Raw genomic sequence first — 20,169 nt, 5'->3', positions numbered from 1 at the left:
CCGCAGAGGTATTATCTCAGATACTGGCTCTTTTTCAGATACGTGAAGCACTGGGTGACAGGGAAGAACCATGTGAAATGACTTACGTGCTATTACAAGATAGAACCAGGCTTCCTGAGTGGAAGTACAAAACTGGGCCTGGGCCTGTTCAACGTGCTAACAAACGCGGGGCGAAATGCTGATGGTAGACTGTGGGCCAACACCGTGCTCACCCCCTCTCCCTCCAGGAGGGTGGCAACCGTGTCGTCCGCCAAAGCTGCCCCCATTCTCTGAGCAAAATGAACCCCACTGACAGTGGTGAGAATGAAAGAGAAAGAGAGAGAGAGAGAGAGAGAAAGAGAGAGTCCTATCAAACGTCTACACGCCCCTTATATCCCGCATTCATTATTAAGCCAAGTACTCAGATATTACTTGCCCTGCTGCCAACCATGCGCCTGAAAGTGGGATTACTCAACTGTCTGAACATTCACTGGGTCCCAGAGGTGAAGTAACTCTCGCACCCCTGGGGGCAGACAACCAAGCTTTTTGCCCATGACTTCCAGCCAAGCTTCTGTAATCATGGCCTGGCAACCGTTCTGACCCCCTTCATTATGAATTCACTCAGGGTAGAAATGAAGAGCCTGTGGAGACAGCCACTCACATTTTCTTTTACCTGACTAGTGAGTCTGAGAAAAAGTTTCTCCCCAATATTTTATAGAAGCATGCTATCAAAAGAGCAAGTATGACTTGATATTACAAGACAGTGAATTAAAGACTCTTACATCCCCTTCTCCACTAAAAATTTTTTTAAAACCCCACTCCAAACAACAAAGAATAAAAGAAGTAGACAGCCTCCTTCAGAGAAGTCGGAAGACGGCAGTAACCACCTGTGAAGGCGCAAAGGGAACGGAGAAGCGATGCGGCAGAGCAGAGCAAGGTCAGGTCTGAATGCCTGCAGAGGAGCAGATGCATTCACCCACGAAATCCTGAAAGGGCTCGGGGATGAAAGCACTTGGTACCGCAAAAAGTGGGGAGAGCTGTGCTCTGAAGACGAGGGAGCTATTTAAATGTCTGTGTAAGAAACGGATCCCCCGACCGCCCAAGGAAAGAGAAAGTATCATCTTGGGAGAGCCTGAACTAAACACGGGGGTCCAGACTAGGGGACACTAGGTATGGAATGGCCTGGGCACAGGACAAGCTCCTGAAAATACGCGGATGAAGAGAAAGCCCGTGTCCTAAAGAGTCAATTTCCTACCTCCCTTCCCCACCCAGCTCCAGAATACATGGGACTAGGCTCGTGCTCCCCAGGCAGGAGTTAAATCTCTGCGGGGGGTGGGGGGAACACCTCAAGAGAAATGACTTACAGCTACAAATATTTGAGTCCCCAGTGAAACACCCAGATGGTTCCCCAACTGTCCTAGAGGGGAGCCCTCCAGTTGACAAGCGCCGGCCCTGGCCCCAGGGACACACACTTCGCAGTCAGCCTTCACTGCTTACTGTTAAACATGTATGAGAAGTCGATAGCAAATGAAAAGAGGTTCAACATCATTAACCATCACAGAAATCCAAAGCAACACCGCAGTGAGATACCACCATGCACCCACTAGGGTTGCTATAATCAAAAAGATGGACAATAAGAAGAGTTGACAAGGCCATGGAGACCTTCATCCTTGGGCAGAACCCTTGTGCATTGCTTGGTAGGAATTAAAATCAGTGTGGCAACTTTGGAAAACAGTTTGGCAATTCCTCAGAAGGTTAAACATAGAGTTACCACAGGACCCAGCAATTCCACTCCTATACCCAAGAGAAATGAAAACTTATGTCCACACAAAAATTTGTATATGGATGTTCATAATAGCATTATTCACAATAGCCATAAAATAGAAAATCTAAATATCCGTCAACTAATGAATAAATATACTGTGGTCTATCCATACGATGAATACTATTCTGCAATGAAAGGAATGAAGTACTGATACATGCTACATTATGAGTAAACCTTGAAATCATATAATAAGTGAAAGAAAGCCATCACAAAAGATCTCATATTGTAGGATTTCATTTACATGAAATGCCCAGAACATGCAAATTTTCTGAGACAGAAAGTAATTGCCTAGGGACTGGGGAGCCCAGATGGAAATGGGGAGAGACTGTTAATGGATGAAATATTGTAACTTATAAGAAATATACATGTGGTCATTCAAATGGCCAAAATATACTTCTCGTGTATATTTGGTCTTCATCCACAGTTCTTGACTTACAGCTCCCAAAACCCTTGGAATTTACTAAGTGTTTAGAGTAATGAAGCTGTTTTTTGTTATGTTAATGAAGTGACTTTGAACCTCACCCAAAGATCCGGTGAACCAATCATGTGATCAGAGGGTAGGAACTTTCAGTGCCACCATCTGACCGCTGGGGAGGAAACAGGGGCTGGAAACTGAATGGATCACCAAAGGTCAAAAATTTAATCAGTCATGCTCATGTAATGAAGCCTCCATAAAACCCCAAAGGAGGTTCGGAGAACTTCCTGGTTGGTAAACACGTGGAGATGCAAGGAGGGTGGTTTGCTAGGAGAGGGCATGGAAGCGCCACCCCCTCCTCCCACACCTCACCCTGCCCCTGCTCAGGAGCATCTCTTCCACCCCGCTGTTCCTGAGTCACACCACTTTACGGTAAACCAGTGATCTCAAAAGTAAACTGGCTTCCAGGTCCTGGGAGCCACGCTACCAAATTAATTGAACCAAGGAGGAGGTCCTGGGGACCAGCTGGTCAGTCTGAATTACTGGGCGCTGTGTGGGAAATCCCCCCTGCGCACATTGGAAATGGATTCTCCGAACCACCTGAATGGGTCACGGGTTTATTTTGGAGGGGTGCAAATGTTCTCACGCTGACGCGGTGAGGGCCGCACAAGTCTGGGAGTAGTCTAACAACCACTGAATTGTGTGCTTTAAATAGGTAAACTGTATATGCGACATATCTCAAAAAGTGTTTGGAAAGAAAGATTCGATAGACAGATAAACTGGTAGACAAATACGTAGCTAGATCGTGAAAGAGCCAGCAAGGACAGCCAGCCAACTGTCCGCTTTCTTTTCCTCTTCCCACCTGTCATGCATTCAGCAGCCAGGTATCGACTGTCCCTCATGCCCAAACAGAAAAAGAAAAAAGGAGGGAAGGGGGAGAAAGATTCTTTTCTTTTAGAAAAACGTCGATCTGTCTGGAAAGAACCGTAGATCGGCACAGACGCCAGCCCCTGTGATCACACGCCTCCCCCCACTTCCAGCGTTTGGAGAGCCTCCTTCGAAGGTCCCTCCTGATCCACTCACTTTAAAGCCAGGCCAGCTGGTCAAAAGCCATAATACTTAGTCTTCCTATTGATTCATCCTCAAATGAAAACTGACCACCAGACATTCGAGGAAAGCCTGAAATAAGAAAAGCCCAAGAAAAACAAAAGAACAAAAAAAAAAATTACTCCAGGGGAAAAGAAAAGGGATAATTCAAAAACTAAAAAAATAGGTGGGAAAAATCCCACATCTCCAGGATGTCAGGAATGTCTCCAGGAACGAGCGGGAACTGACAGAGTGAACGGTAGGAAGGACTCCTCCTCCGCCGCCGCCGCCAGGGTGCGCAGCCCTGGCGGGGAAACCAAGGCCGCATTGGGGCGAGGCCCTGCTCCATATAGGCCTCGTCTCAGAGCTCACCTGCACCTATGGTCCTACACCCCACACCACGAAGGGGTGGCATTCATGGAGGATGAGGTCAATGCCCTCGTTAAAGCAGCTGGGTAAACGCTGAACCTTTCTGGCCAGGCTCGTTAGCAAAGGCTCCGGCCAAGGTCCCCACCGGAGCCTCAGCTGCAATGCAGGGGCCCGGGACCCTGGCCTGGCAGCAGCAGGCCCTGCCCACTCCACCACCTCTGCTGGGCTGAGAAGACAGTGGAAGCAGAGACAGAAGAATCCAAGGCATCTAGTCATGACATGGGTTTTGGTCTTTTTGACCAACTCTCTTTTGTAACATACTCAATAAAAAACTGAACTCTTAGAAAAAATAGTATGATAGAAAGCCTAGAAAACCATGAAGAAATGTATGTTCTTAAAAATCCCATAGCAGCATTCTCCTTTGAGTAGCACAGAAGACTGTGCTCATAGCAGGAAATGGGATCCTGGTACCTGAACAACATTTATATACTTCAAACCGGCTACACATTAACTTTTACACACCTGTGGAGGAGTCACGGAAGACTTCGTTATTATTACAGACCCGTAGGTAAATATTATCAACCTGGACAAGCAAGAGCAAAGGTGGAGTTGACAGAAGCAACTTAAGGTAGAAAGAAAGAATGGTAAAGACAAAATGGCTAATGTGCTCATTTTACAAAATATGGAATCAAGGTGTTGAAAGCTGATAGAACAGGAAAGAGAAGTTTAAGTGTCCTGTTTAGAGGTGCAGAAGTGAGTAGCAGTAGAAAGGAGAATAGTGGTATAACTGCAAAATGGATAAGAAAAATGATATGTCATTAGTCAAAACCTTTATCACCGTAGTAGAGCAACAGACAAAATCAGGAAAACAAAAAAAAAGAGGCAGATCTGAATCATGCTGGAGAGGAGGGGAGTGGGCGCTGCTGCCTCTTGACTTTTTCTTGAGCTTGTCTGCACTTCTTGACTTTTTATTTGTATCAAATTAGCTGCATATAGCTAAAAGTTATTTTGAATGCTTCTGTGATCTCGCAAGGTTTAAAGTAAAGGGTCTATTTTTAAAGATGTAATAATATATGTGGCTGACGCACTTCTATCATCTCTCTCCTAAGCCTAGGAACTTCACGCCTGCTTTTCTAACAGCCTTGCAGTGGACTGAACCATATAAAAGGGTATCATTAAATTCCTCCACCACCCATTAAAAGTAGGATATAAATGTGCATGGTGTGTAATCATTTTTAAGTGGGAGAGAGAAGAGAATAAGTAGGTATAATGATTTTAAAAATAGATTATTGGAAAGCCAAAAGGTAGAGGACTGACTTCTACACTTCTTATGGCTCACTTCAATAACTTCGTGATAAAAACAAAGAGCTCAACTATTCTATAATAGGCACTATATAAATCCTAAAACTCTACCATAATATATTGGCCTTTAAAAGCCAAAAAAACATAGCTATTGCCAGTTAATCTCAAAACTGGGGAAATTTTACAAGAAATATGGTTCGGGCATATTAAAGATCCCTAATTTTTGTGTGCTCATTAACCGAATAACCTATTAAGCCCAACACCCACTAACCTGTATCATTTGTCCAGTTTACATTTCTTCCAATATAATTAATACATACTGAATCCCCAACAGATAATCTATTCTATATATTGACATCAAAACAATATGGTTTTCAGGAAGTTGGGCAGCAGGAGCAAAGAAAGAGTAAGAGATGAATGATGGAGCCAATTTCCCAAGTTTCAAAAGAATTTGTCACCATCTTTGAAAAAGAAAAGCACCATTGATTGTGTTCCCAAATTATATTATGTGTTGATCAATTCAAGAACAGCCTAATACTACTGAGAAAACCACAGAATAACAGGATTTTGAATAATCTTTCACTGAAAGGCAAAAGTTAAACATCATATTCCTTAAGAGGACTAGCAACAGTAGACATATTAATAGTGCTAGGCACTGTTCCTAATATATCAGGACCCACATTAAAACCTCTGCTAAAGTCTAGAAATGGTCATAACAAATCCTTCAACCTTACAACATAAAAGTCAGTTGATAATTTCTTTGTCTAACACCTAATAAAACTCATTCTTCCAAAATTGTGGAAAAGCTAAGCCCAGTCCTCCCTTATTATAAAGTTTCCTGTTACAAAGTTGCATGGTTTACACATATGTTATATTTTATTATTGAAAAAAAAAAGTACTCCTTATAACACCCTCTTTGTTGTAATGCTCAACATACTTTGCCTCCAGGCTAGATATATAATGAAAGCAAAATGAATTCAGACAGATTGTTGAGGAAAAAAGCTAGTTTCTTTTTAGTAGCCTTTCTAAAGTCTTTTTTCTTTCCTTGTAGCTTTTCATCATTTCAACGTCTTGTTCCCACTGAACATTTTCCTTTTCTTCTTACATATTTCCTTTGGTAAATGAAAGATGATAGATTGTTAAAACCAGTTTGTTCTACCTTGGAAACAAGCACTTTTAACATATAACCCCTGCCTTCCAAAACCCCTTGCACAAATTTCACCTATAGGACAAGGAACTGTATAGGACTTAATCAACCAGCTGCAAAAAGCTGTATGAAATCTTAATTTTCCACTCACACATTTTTATGTTCACAGTCCCCTAAAATCATGAATGTAACTTTCTAAATTAGATTTAGGAATACGTCACAGTTATTGTTTCTATATTAAATAGCACTGTCTTATTTTAACAAAGATCTGGAAGTACTGCTTTGAAAGGTTCTTAGTCACAAATTTCAATGCAAGGAAATTCAGGTTTAAGGCCCTGCTATTTTTAACTCAGGGAGAAATACAGTTTAAATATTAATATAATATGGGGAGACTTATTCTGATATACCATTAGTCATTTCTGATTTTCTCAATTGCCCAGAAGGGATTTAAATTATGTACTATATGAAATACTGAAGATGCAAAAGAAAACTCTACCCTTGACAATCTTGAGTGTCTTAAAATATTACAATACTGAAAAGAATTGGTAATATTTTTAGCAGTATAATTTAAGAAGTCATCCTACATTTACATGAGACTTTTATTTTTGTACAGTCCACATAAAGAATTATATAAGGATGTTCATTAATAGCTTCATCCACATTAGTTACATATGTGTGTATAAATATATATATGGCCTGTCAAAGTACACAGCCATGTAATATAAAAAAGAGACATTTATTGAAGAAGATAAAAGAAACATTGTGCACAGGACAATAACACCTCAGTCTCCTTCAATGTAGGCGCCCTGGGACCTCACACAGCTCTCCCAGTAGCCAACAGTTGCCCCATCATATTTTCCTGAATCTCATCAACAGCCTGAAATCTCTTCCCTTTCAAAAGTGATTTTAGTTTTGGGAAAAGCCAGAAGTCACAGGGCACCACATCTGGGCTGTAGGGGGGGCTGAATCGCCTGGGTGCTTTGATGTTTCACAAAAAAATTCTGCCCAAGACACGATGCATATGCGGGCACACTGTCGTGATGAAACAGTTGCCCATAGCTGTGGCCTTCTGAATCATTCAAATAGTTTTCCACAGAGGAATGTTCAAGCCTAACACAAAATGTGATGCAGATTTGTTGCTCTACTTGCTCAGTCATTTTGAATGCAACGGCCACACAATACACATGCTCACTTAATGGCACCTACTGCCCCCACTGACTAGTACAGTGAGGTTGTCATTGTTCACACATGCGCATTCCAGTCCACTCTCCTTGGCTGCCAGGTTACATCAATGTCGCACAAACCATTCTTGTTATATTAACAATGGACTTTATCCAGACAGACAATATATACATTAGTAATACTTTTAAAATACCTTTAACATTGTAGTAGTAAACACAAACATTAGCATAAATCTCTCCCTTGTGTTTTAGAATTTAAGTCTGTGAGTTTCCATATAGAATGTTAAAGAGTTACTGAATCAATTCAAGAGAGACTGGGGGAGGGGAAGAGCGTTCGTCTCCCATGGTAATGTGCTTCGTAGATGAATTCTGAAACTGTTGGGAACCTTTAAATCGCAGTGTCATTTGAATACAAAGTAGTTTTATGGTAATCATTTTCCTTCTCAATTGAGTAAAATATTTAATAGCTCAGTTACTCCACTGTTACAAAGAGGACCATGATGTATATAGATCACAAATGGTTGTCAACTCCTCTCAAGATGACCATATTTACCCATCCTCTGGTCAAAGGCAGTCCTGACCACAGACGTTCTCATTCATGCTTTTCCAGTCTTGGCATCCGGCCACCACGAAAGAAACTTTTTTTTTTAAACAACACCAAGAAACTTCAAACATTCTTTTTAGCCTTTCCTCGCTCTTAGCCATCGCAGGCAGTGAAGTATTTAACCACAAAACACCTATTGTTTATGTATAGAAGGAATGAGAACTCACCTTTCAGGAAAAGTAACAACTTTAAATGACCACGTAAGAAATGAATTTGTGGACGACAGGGAACCCTGTTTTATAACCTTCCCCCAGGAACTAAAGGTTTTATACAACATAACATACAGGAAGACGCTATTTGAAAGTAACATTGTTTTATGAGTCTTGGACCAGAAAGTCTATAAATGAATACCATGTATATGAGAAAAACCAGCACAGAATGAGAATCAATCCTATTATCCCCTTGATCTTCTGACTTGTCACTGTGGATCCATAAATGATCTTAAAAACAAATGAGGGAAGTTCTCCAATATTATAAAACACCTACAGGTTAATGCTTAGGCTAGGAACAGGGGCCAGCGCACCATAGGAATTCTGCTCTAACGTTATTCTCTGGCATGTCAACCACATCTGTTTGAATAGGGCCATATGGTTCACTGGTGAAACAAGGGTTATCAAAATGTTATCTGTTGATACCCTAGAAGGAAAATAGTGTTCAACTTTCATCTGCACTAACGTCCCCATACAAAAGAGCAAGGCTATGTTCTGGCTGTTCGCTCACCCCAGATGAGCACAGCGGTTCAGCAGTCCACTCTGAATTGGCAAAGCATCCAGGAGGCTTTGGCAAGCACAGCCTGTGGGCAACTGCCTGTGGCCACTAACACATTTCCTTGCGAGACAAGAAAAACTCTTCAGTTTAAACAATTAGAAGTTTCTTGCAGGCTGAGGATCTCATTGTCTAGGCTGCCTCCTCAAGATGAGGCAAAAGGCAACTTGCTGATTCTTTAGTTCACTATTTTCTTTGGCGGGCTTTTCATTCCAAAGAATTCAAGAATTTTTATTTATGTGACAATATAATCCCATACAAGCTTATAGAAGTTATTTTTTATAATTTAAAAAATATTCTACCATACTCCCATATATATTATTAGTAAAATCCTCTCACCTCATTTACTGACAATTATTTTCCCAACATAGTGAACCTTTTATATGTAGAATTTTCTTTCCACCTCAACCAGAAACGTGGGACTATTGTGCTGTCATCCTTTGTCGTCTATACTATGCCCATATTGTGTCTACACTCTTACATTACAAAAGTAGAAAAAAATCTACTTTCCTAAAGTTCCATTTGACTGAAAAAAATAAAATTAAAATTAAATTAAATTAAAAAACTGGAAGAGTTAAAGGAAAATGAGCTTTCACAAAGAACAAAAAAAAAGAGATAAAGGCTTAAAGAGAAGAAATGTCTTTTATACTAAAAATTAAAGAATTTAAATAATTTTTTAAAACTTAAAACTTTTGGGTTTGTGAATGTTATTCCAAATACTTAGTAATTCTGAATATCACATTTTATGCAGAAGGACATATTATAACAAAAGGATAAATAACATGTAGAAACATAACTCCAACTAGATGAGAAAATTCATTATTTGCACAGGTAAGCCTGACTTGTGTAAACTCTGCCTCACTGGTACATGACAAAGAATTTGAGCAACGGGGAATCTGGGAGCCTGAGTACTCCCTCCGCTTTGACCACAACGGGAGGCAGTAACTACCACAGCCCTTGCACTGTGGCACCTGTTCAACGCGTGTTGGTGAAAGAAGAAAACAAAATTCAGAAGTTGTCTAAAATGAGGCCACTAGCTAACATTTGTTTCTAAAAAATGATCTCAAAAGCCTAATGGGTATAACATCAGTCCCGTCCAATCACATGGCCGTTTGGGTTCAGTCACTCAACAAATACTTAGCATCCACTACGTGAAGAGGACTCTGCAAGACATTGGATACCTGGAGAACGAAAGACGGCCTCTGCCCTCATGAATCTTACAGAAACGCCTGCCTGTCCTTCCTCTCGGAGTTCACAGAGGCCCTCCCTCTCACGAGCAAGGTCATTAAATAAGAGGTGATGCATGAGAAAGGACATGGACTTTAAGTCAGGTAGCTCCGGATCCCAAGCCTCCCTGTGCTCAGGTATGATTTGCAGCGAGACCCTGACTTTCTCTGAGCTTGTTTCCAAGTCTGAGATGTAGCGATTAAGTCATCTCCTTACAGGGTTCAGTGCAATAGCACAACACATTGCAGTATGGGAGATAACAAATATTAGCCTTCTCTCCACAAAGTCCTCTCTATAAATAATATAAAAGTTCCTGCTAGAAAATCAAAATTCAGAAGACAGAAATACCAAAACTGCACAGGAGAGGGGTAGTATAAGGGGACTAAATGGTAATGGGGGGAAAAAAACAATAAAAGTTTTTTTTTTTTAATTGCACAGTAGAGAACTTTCTAAACTTAGAAGAAATAGAATAAATTGTACAAGAAAGGCACAATATAACCACATGAAAATACACACACAATTTAAAAGCCAAGAATAATCTAGCAAAAAGACATTCACATCAAGTACAAAGAAATTAACCTGTACTAAATAAGTAGGTAATATAACAGAAAAATCTTTCAAAAGATTATCCATCGAGGAGTCCACCAGAGTCATCCCAACAACTGAACTGTTGAATCTACAGAACTTTTCTGAACATCCATTTCTCAAATCTGGCAGTCGGAGGACTACTTTCAGAAACTCAAATGTCGTATTGTATTAAACAGACCAGTAAATGAGTACGTGATAGAGAATAGTGAACACGCTCTAGCAGCAGTGAGACAAAGGAAAGACACAGCTTCATGCCATAACCTTCAAAAAATGGTAACCGTCAGGAACCGGCAACCGGAGAATCCTCAGGGCTGGGCTCAGGGCCTCGGTGAAGGTGCCGGCTCCAAGCTCTGCGCCAGGTTGCAAAAAACAAAACACCTTACTAAACTCTCAAGTTAGAGAAAGATCCAGAAGGGTCATAGACAGCCTGGTGAAACGGAAATGCCCGGAATAACAAAAGCTCTGCCTTCAATACATTCCCTTTCTACCAGACATGAAGAGCCAAATTTACCATTGTTGGTGATTTTCTGCGAGAAGAGAGGGCAGCAGAGGCGCTAACCCATAGAAATGGCAGGTGGGCTAAATACCTCCAGCCATGGTGATGGGTCCAGAGAGGGGGATGGGCAGGAGGGGAGCTGCCCCACCAGCCCCGTACACACCCACTGGAGGCCCGCAGAAAAGCGGCGTGGGGAGCAGGGGGAGTGGGGATGCACGCAGACTCCGGTGCAGCCCCATCAGGCGGGGGAAGGAACAAATGGGGCTGGCTCCAAGAAAACCTCTGAAGGCTGAGAACCACCTCCCCACCAAGAAAACTAATTTTAAAAATTAGAGCTGCCTATAGATAACAGTAGTGTACTGTGCTTAAAAATCTGTTATGAGAGGACCTCATGCTAATTGTTTTTACCACAGTAAAATTATAGTAGATAGACAGACAGACATAGAGATAATATATAGAAAGATAGATGGAGCCCTGGCTGGTGTGGCTCACTGGGTTGTGCATCCTCCCCCAAACCAAAAGGTGGCCTGTTTGATTCCTGGTCAGGGCACATGCCTGGGTTGCAGGCCGGGCCCCTGGTTGGGGGTGTGCAGGAGGCAGCTGATCAAATGTTTCTCTCGCACATCAATGTTTCTCTCCCTCTCTTTCTCCTTCCTTTCCCCTCTCTAAAAATAAATAAAATCTTTTTTTTAAAGATAGATGGATGAAATAAATAAATTAGAGGAAAGCAAAAAAATGTTGGAAACAGGTCAAAACTGAAGAACCGTATGATAATAATCTCTAATGAAGATGGTAATAATCTCTAATGAAGTATTTAAAAAAGCCTTTTGCCATAAACCACAATTCATCATGAAAAGAAGGCAATTCAACATGACTATAAAGCACAAATTATGTGATAAGAAATAAAATCTTAAGGAACTAAACTGGCCCTTCATAATCCAAACAGCATAATTTTTCAAATAAAAACATACTCCAGTTCATCCTTTCAAAAATACTGTGGAAGGCATTTTGCTCGTCAGATCAAGATGTCGCCCTGCGTCCTCAAAGGAGGCTCCTCCTCGGTGGGCAGCCCGCGCCCCTCTGGCTGGGGCCTCCCCTCTCTCTTCCCTTCATGGCCAAACTCTTCAAGAAACAGCTTTCCTTTGGGCTCTCCGTTTCTCCTCCATGGAGTCATTCTGAGCAACTGGACTGACACACCTATCCTTCTAATAAACCTGCTCTTCTTATGATCAACATTGACCTCCTAATGGCAAAATCTGGTGTCTTCCTCTCAATACATGCTCCGTCTGCTTGACCTCTGGCGCTCCGGACATCTTGTCTACCTCCTGAAACTCTCTCCCCTCCCCTTCTCCTGTCTCTCCACTTTTCTCTCTTAATGTATATCTCTTGTGTTAGCCTCTCTTCCTATCCCTATCTTTCAATCTGTCGCTCTCAACAACATAGCCACTGCACTCTGCCTACAGCGCACTGCATCCTTCTCCACTGAAGCGCACCTGAGAGTTACGGAGAGACTTTCGCCTTACTCAAGGCTTTAAGCGCTAAGTAAAAAATCAATTTAGTAGCCTGAGAATACCAAGGTTTTTTAAGGAAAATAAGAGGTTAAAAGTGCTCCAAAGTCTGAAAAACAAACTTCCCAAGAGGAACAAACTATCCCAGAAGAAATTTGAATGGCCCATCCTACAGGCACTGAAGGCTTTATACTAAAGACTATAAAACTGCTCATTTATAAGAAACTAGAATTAGTAACCTCCAGATTAAACTGGATAAAAAAATGAAGAGTGTGAATAAAAAAGGTATAACGGCACACTCACCCACCCTCAGGTACTCCACTCCCCTCATACACACGGGCACGCGCGCGCGCGCACACATACACACACACGTAGCCCAAGGGAACCACTCTACCCCCAGGGCTCCAGCAGGACTTTGTCATATCCATCTCTATTATGATTTAGTCAGTTCTTTGTCTTTATTGCAGCCCCCCCCCCCCACACACACACAGATTGTAAGCTTCTTGAGAACAGAAAGTGTCTTTTATTCATCTTTTAACTCCAAGAAACTAGTACAGTGCCTGGGCCCTCAGAAGACTCTCAGGAAATGCACACTGGATGGATGGATGGATGGAAGGAAGGGAGGGAGGGGGGTGGGGGGGATGCAAGGGAGGTCTAACACCAGACTTGCTTCAGTCCCTGAAAATCCCCATACATCTCCAACAAATCAGCAATTTCATCTCGGTGTCCCTGTCATACACCTGAAAATGTCCTGTACATTATAAGCGTCATCAACCTGTCACAGTCCTACAGGGCAAATTTTGTGTAATTGAGAATGTAACTAACTATAGGATCTCAAAGTCAGATCAGGAGCAAAGGAAATTCTCGCTCAACTGTCTTAACGGCGGCAAGGCACATTACAGTAGACTACATGGAGTAGCTTATTTTACCAAGCTAAGCATATGCAGTTGTTGACCTTAAAACAGTACAGTCTTTCTTTGCTCCACCACTGGCTCTCTGTCAGTCAATATCAACACCTTCCTTTTCCACATACTGTACTGTTGTAACGTGGCAAGCTTATTAACTAGGTAAAGCACTGTGTCCACAACCACTGGAATCTGTAGTGACGCAATGAAACAAAATCAGAGAAAAAATCCGGCAAAACTATCATTTTTCCCTTTTTCCAAAAACAAGTAGAGTTCAAATTACCAAACCAAATAAATTCCATCAATTTTACTAACATGGTTTAAAATCAACTCAAATCCACCTTTTCAAAACTGATTCAGTATATTTCCAGGCCATAATTTGATTGTCCGTGCTATGCCACCCATTAAATTTTACAAGCATTAATCTGTCGATAGCATAAGAAGCAAAGATAAACTAACATCTTTATAGATACCCAGAGTCACAAGTGCCTTTAAAAAAAAAAAAAGTAGCTTAGATTGAAATAAAAAAATACTACAAACATTTTTTAACTTCAAGACATTACCCTCCACCCTCTCTGTAATAAAATGGCCCAATACAGCCATTAATATTGACATTTCAGTTATTTCCCTCTAAAATGTATAATATGGAAAATGTTGTAATTTAAATTCTGGAATGGTAGGTAGTAGTCTGAATAATGGAAGATATTAGGCAAATATTCTCCAACTAGTTCATAAAACTAGAGTTTCTATTTCTTTATCACTTCTTTCTCGTTAATAAATACTGCACATGGCTTAAGGTAACACCAAATATTACGGTATCAAATCAATGTACCTTTGAATTACTGCAAATATATCAAAGGTGCTGAGGTGCTTTCAAAAGATTTTAACAGACAAGCAAACATAAAAAGTTTTAAAAAATAGTAATTACTCTTTTGCTAGTTTCAAATCCTATATTACCCTCCCACATATATCCCTTCTGATTGTTGGAGGAGGGTACTTTTCTTATAAACCAAAGCACAAACCAAAAACAAAAAAGAAAATGAAACTGAAAAAGAAAACATCAGACCCAGAAGTTATTCAACACGTTTTCCATAATCTATGAAGAATCAAAGTTAGGCACTAACTGTGGCCAAACCAAAGCACAGCCCTTTGTAACAGGAAAGTTTTTTTCTGAACTAGGAAGAAGGTAAATTTACTCACAGCCCAGAAAGGGAAGCAGTTCAGTGTGATTAACAACACAAGCTTCAGGAGGCAGAGTCTGGATTAGAACCCCTCCGCCATCCCTTACTAGGTATATCTGGGTAAATTACTCAACCTGTAAAGCACCTGGGGCGCTGCCGGGCTCATGATAAGCACTCAGTTGGTGCAGGGCAGGGTGGCAACTGCCTAGAATGTGCGACTTGGCATCACCTGGGAAATGGTCAGGAATTCACATTCTCAGGTGTAATTCCAAACCTACAGAATCAGAACCTGCATTTTTAAAGATTTTACTTATTTATTTTTAGAAAAGGGGAAGGGAGGAAGAGAGGGAGAAAAACATCGATGTGAGAGAGGGAACTCGAATGAGTTGCCTCTCTCACGCCCGGTACAGGGACCGGCCCCACAACCCAGACATGGGCCCTGACCCACTGGAACCAGCAAACTTTTCACAGGAAGAAGCTCAATCAACTGAGCCTTGCAGGTCAGGGCTGAGCCTGCACTTTTATCAAGATCCCATTATGATTCTAATGCAAACCCCCCCCTGCCTCCCCGACTTGGCCCTTACCTTTTCCCTTCTCTCTCCTAAGCTCCAAGGGCCCTCCTTTTGCTTCTGTAACCTGTTTTCTGAGCCTATGGAGCCCAACTGGCTCACTTCTTCTGCCTCTGTGACTCTCTAAATTTTCTCTTCTAAATAAATACAATGATAAAGATAATAAAATAAAATTTGAAAAGCACATTTCGGATGCATTTTTACATTATATTCAGAGAAATTACCTACTATGATTGACTTTTAAAAAAACAACTCCGTTACTTTTTCATAACTTGGATAAGGTGCATTTATTTTTAGTAAAAGGCAAAGTATTAGCTGGGATCAAAATTCCTCCATTTTTGATTTCATACCTTTCTTTACTCAAAAGCTGTACCAACTAAGGCCCAAGGTTGTAGAGGACTGCCATCTAGTGGTGGTTCATTCTGATGCACATACCAAAAAACTCCACTGCCTTCCATTTGCTTAACAATAAGGCCAGGGGAGAAAATAAAATGGGACAACTGTAATGCATAATCAATAAAATATACTTTAGCCCAGGCTGGTGTGGCTCAGTGGATTAGCACCTGCCTATGAACTGAAAAGTCGCCGGTTTCAGTCCCAGTCAGGGCACATGCCTGGGTTGCAGGCCAGGTCCCTGGTTGTGGGCATGCAAGAGGCAACCAACTGATGTTTCTCTTGCACATCAATGTTTCACTCCCTTTCTTTCTCCCTCCCTTCCCCTCTCTCTGAAAATAAATAAATAAAATATTTTTTAAAAATAAAATATACTTAAATATAAAAATAAAAAATAATAGAGCCAGGTTTTCTTTTTGCTTAATTCCTTTCTTGAGGACTACTAACATAGTTACCCAATTTAATAATTCCATGAAGCCATCATAAATACCAAGGAAAGTAAAAGGTGAGTATTTTTTTTAGCATCCTGTTTAAAACTTAGATCAAGTGTAGGGGAGTTTTCACACAGGGGTGTCCAACCTGTGGTCCGTGGGCCACATGCAGCCCAGGATGGCTATGAATGCGTCTAACGCAAAATCGTAAATTTACTTAAAACATTATGGGGGGGGGAGGGTGTGTGTGTGTGTGTGTGTGTGTGTGAATGCGTCTAACGCAAAATCGTAAATTTACTTAAAACATTATTGGGGGGGCTGGGGAGGGGTGTGTGTGTGTGTGTGTGTGTGTGTGTGTGTGTGTGTGTGTGTGTCAACATGTCACAATGTATTTAATGTGTGGCCCAAGATAACCCTTCTTCTTCCAGCGTGGCTCAGAGATGCCAAAAGGTTGGTCACCCCTGCAAGAGACTGATCTGCTCACACCTAGAAAAATACACCTTAAAATAATACTAGAGACAGGCTTAGAAAATAGACTTTCTTTTGGCATGTGTATATCTTGGAGTGACTTATTTTCTTCTTTCTAAATTCTATACTTTTTACAATTTGTTTATATAGTATTTGAAGGTGGGGATCTTCCAAATTGAGAAAAAAAATATTTTATAACCTTCTGGCTGAATAACTCCATTCCGGCAGCCTATCCTAATGAAATAATTAGAAAGGCAGACAAAGATTATGTTCAAAAATGTTCATTCAAGCAAATAAAACTTAATCTTAATAGCTTCTCAATAACCCATTGAATCCACACATCAAAACTCAGTGATTCTCCACCATTACACAATTTAATCACTTCTAATTTTTCTATATTACAAATAAATGCCCATATGTAGATACTAAATAAAAGAAGAAAAAATACAAAGAGGGAAGAAAGAAAGAAATATATGGAAACTTGACATGACTGTTCATGTTTTGGATCATTTCCTAACATACATTCCTATACGTCACATTTCAGCACCCACGAAGATCTTCATGGCTCTTAATAGCCGGCCTGCTAACTTAGAAGGATGTCGCATCATTTTACACGACCATGAGCAACGCAGGATAAAGATTACCATATCCTAACATCAACTTTATCCCATGGCTAATTTTTTGTTAAGTTTTATTGAGCTGTAATTTATGTATCACCCTTTTAAGAATATAACCCAGTAGTTTTTAGTGCATGGACAGAACTATGCAACCATCACCATAATCAAATTTGGGAACATTTTCATCATCCCCCAAAAGAATCTATTAGCAGTAACTCCCCATCCCCCCCCCAACAACCCCTCAATGTGGCTAATTTTTACTAATTTACCACCCCACAGTTTCTTCATGTTTTCTTGTAGATACCACAATGATAAGCATTTCAAAATCATGAAATGGAAAAATTCCTTCTACTACTCAGCTATTTCTCTGTTTCAAACTGTAATATTCTGCTCAATCACAGGAAAATAAAACATGTCAGAATATCCTCGTCTCTTCTGAAGGTGTTTTGAAATGTAAGGCATAATTTAAGAACTAAAAGAAGGTCTCATATAGATACAAAGTTATCTGTTCTTTTCAAAATAGCAAGTCTATTACTTTGGAAGTCCATTATTAAATCCAGCAAAAATGTCACAGGAAATCCAAAAATTTATTTTTAATTAATTTAAAACTTTTTATTTTATTAACTTGATCTGATGATAAAATTAAAAGTACAGTGCAATCTATAAAAGATAACATTTAACACGTGAGGTAAAGAATTGTCTTGACACTACCAAAAAATAAATAAATAAAACAAAACTGTTTTTCATTTAGTCAAAGCACTTTTTTCTCATGTTTTAATTTCTTGACCTTCAGATATATAGAATTTAGCAAGTTGCTTTTTGGGGATTTAGTAGGGGAAAAAAGAATTGAAGATTTCAGTTAAACACGGTAGGCCTAGGTCTCTCGATCATGTCAGACTTTTTTTTAAAGAACAGTGAAAATCAGTTCTAACAGCTGAGGCTGGGAGGGGACACATCACTGACAGAAGTTAGCCTCCCATCAAATGCTAGCTCCTTCTGTCCTCGCTCCACCTCGCCCTAGACATCGCCCATATTCCTCAAACAGTCCTAACATTCCTGTTACTCAAGTTAAGCAGTTATGCATTCCAGCAGTGTTTGGTATCATATCATGTTAATTACTCAAAAGGTTTCTTTGAGCATCACCATCCAAAACACCCCCCACTGCTCACCGGGGTGCTCCAATTCACTCATTCCTTGCCTTCACCTCTAGGGAGGACCAAACTCAATTCACAGGAACGAAAGACACTTCCAAAATAAAGTTGTTTTTTCGTGTCACTAAAGAAAAACCTAACGTAAGTAGGCTGTTTTTTTAATACAATGGCTAATCAACTCACCAAAACAGCAGCCAGAAAAGGGCAAACGTGTTATAAAATCCCTAGTTACACGTCCTGCAGGGGCCACACAAAAAAAAAATCACACAAGCGTTTGTCACCAGCGGGCTGCTGGTCCTCCAGTGAGCTTGAGGACGCTGTCATAGTGGAGTGAAAGGGGTCGGCTTCTACACAAAAACCCTCCAGCCTTCCAGCGCCAGCGCCCACCAGCAGCACTAAACGCCAGGCGCTCTGAGGCTCTGGGACTAGGGAGTAGATGATGCAGGTAGCCCTTGTGCTAGTTAGAAAAACTGCCCTCCCCCCGCCCTCCAGGATAAGAGGAACTCACTCTGAGCAGTTCTTGGTAGAGGTGACGGCTTTGACGTTTACAAAAGCCACCCTTCCTCTGGGGGTGCACAGATTGGGGAGCAGGATCAGGCCTGCATCTGTCTCTACTGGCCGTCCCCCAACCCCGACCCCCACCCTGTACCACCCTGGCCCAGGAGCTCTTGTGCAGATGGCCCTGGAGACCGGTGGGGGGCGGGGGGGGAGGTCTGCAGCCTGGCCAGGAATAGAGCAGGCAGAGCAGGGACCCTCCATCAGGGAGATCAAGCCCTTTTTCCACCAAGAGGTGGACACACAGCTCCAGCACAGAAAAGCTCAATTTCAATCAGCCCACGAATGAAAGACAAAATCTGAAGAAAAGGCAGTTTTAGAAATGTCCCTGTAGACTGTATGAAAGTGCTGGTTATAAGAAAATCAAACACATTCATGTTTTAAGTTTTCCCTTATTATTTTGCTTAGGTATTTGAATATAAAGCTTTTGGTAAAATGCGTTTAACTCTTTCTGAGATTCATACCACATAATCATCCATTTTTATGTGGCCAAATACGTTCTCACTTAACATCACAGAGAGGTTCTTCAACCGTGAGCAAAACAGAATATAATGGAACCAATCTTACCAGAGGCTAACTGATAGAAACAAAAGGTAAGTTTCTACGACATCTCATCAACATTATAATGAAATAACACTGAACAAAATGACGTTATTTGAGGACCTGCTGTATTCTAAATCTGGTACTTGCAATAACACATTCACGAATAAATGCAAATTACCTTTTACACCACCAAATGATCCATAAGTCATATTGCAGGCTGTTCTCTGGAGATTATGTTCATACATCAATTTGATCTGATATTGATTCCCATGTTCCACATTACCCAAGGTTCCTAAGGAGAAAAAGAAATCCTTTTATTGCTTTGTATTTGCTTATTCTAAAAAATATTAATTTCTTCTCATCCTCCATACTAATTCCAAGTAATTGGATTTCAGTAAAATTTAAAATGACAAAGCATTAGAACATAGTGTATTATGAACAATTAGCATACGGAGGACAGAGAATGCCTGCACTGTTAAAACAGTTTCGCCCCGGCTAGATTACACCACTCAGTGAAATACTGCCCTGGGTAACACTTTATTACCTATTTTCATTATATCTGAGTAAAGTGCAATTATTTAAATAACAACAAAACCCTCCAATTTCAGTTCTGAAATAAATGATATTAAGTTTCTTGCCCTTACAAGCAATAATAGAGCAAAGATATGACTCGAAGTGTTTAGGGAAAAAATTCCCCACACTTGCAATTCAGTTTTCTGTGCCAACTCTCAAAATACTCAAGCACTAATGCATTATATTCTAATTTAATGGAGAGTTTTAAAGCTTCCCTCAGCAAGTAAATAGGACAATGATGTTTTATTTGAAGTCTGCCAAGAAGAATCTCCTTAAAAACAAAGAATACTT

General features: G+C 40.7%; 1 protein-coding gene across 1 annotated transcript in view; it reads right to left on the bottom strand.

Moving 5' to 3' along the window:
- Nucleotides 1-20,169, bottom strand: part of BBS9 (Bardet-Biedl syndrome 9) — a 179,961-nt gene that overhangs the window by 136,476 nt on the left and 23,316 nt on the right. The window contains exon 5 of the mRNA XM_054571306.1: nt 19,484-19,597. Coding sequence (XP_054427281.1) covers nt 19,484-19,597 — 114 coding nt within the window. The remainder of the gene's footprint in view (nt 1-19,483; nt 19,598-20,169) is intronic.

Source organism: Pteronotus mesoamericanus, unplaced genomic scaffold, assembly GCF_021234165.1.
Source record: "Pteronotus mesoamericanus isolate MK-2021 breed Mesoamerican mustached bat unplaced genomic scaffold, CSHL_Meso_final contig_220, whole genome shotgun sequence".
Taxonomy (NCBI): domain Eukaryota; kingdom Metazoa; phylum Chordata; class Mammalia; order Chiroptera; family Mormoopidae; genus Pteronotus; species Pteronotus mesoamericanus.
This window is presented reverse-complemented; position numbering and strand designations above follow the sequence as displayed.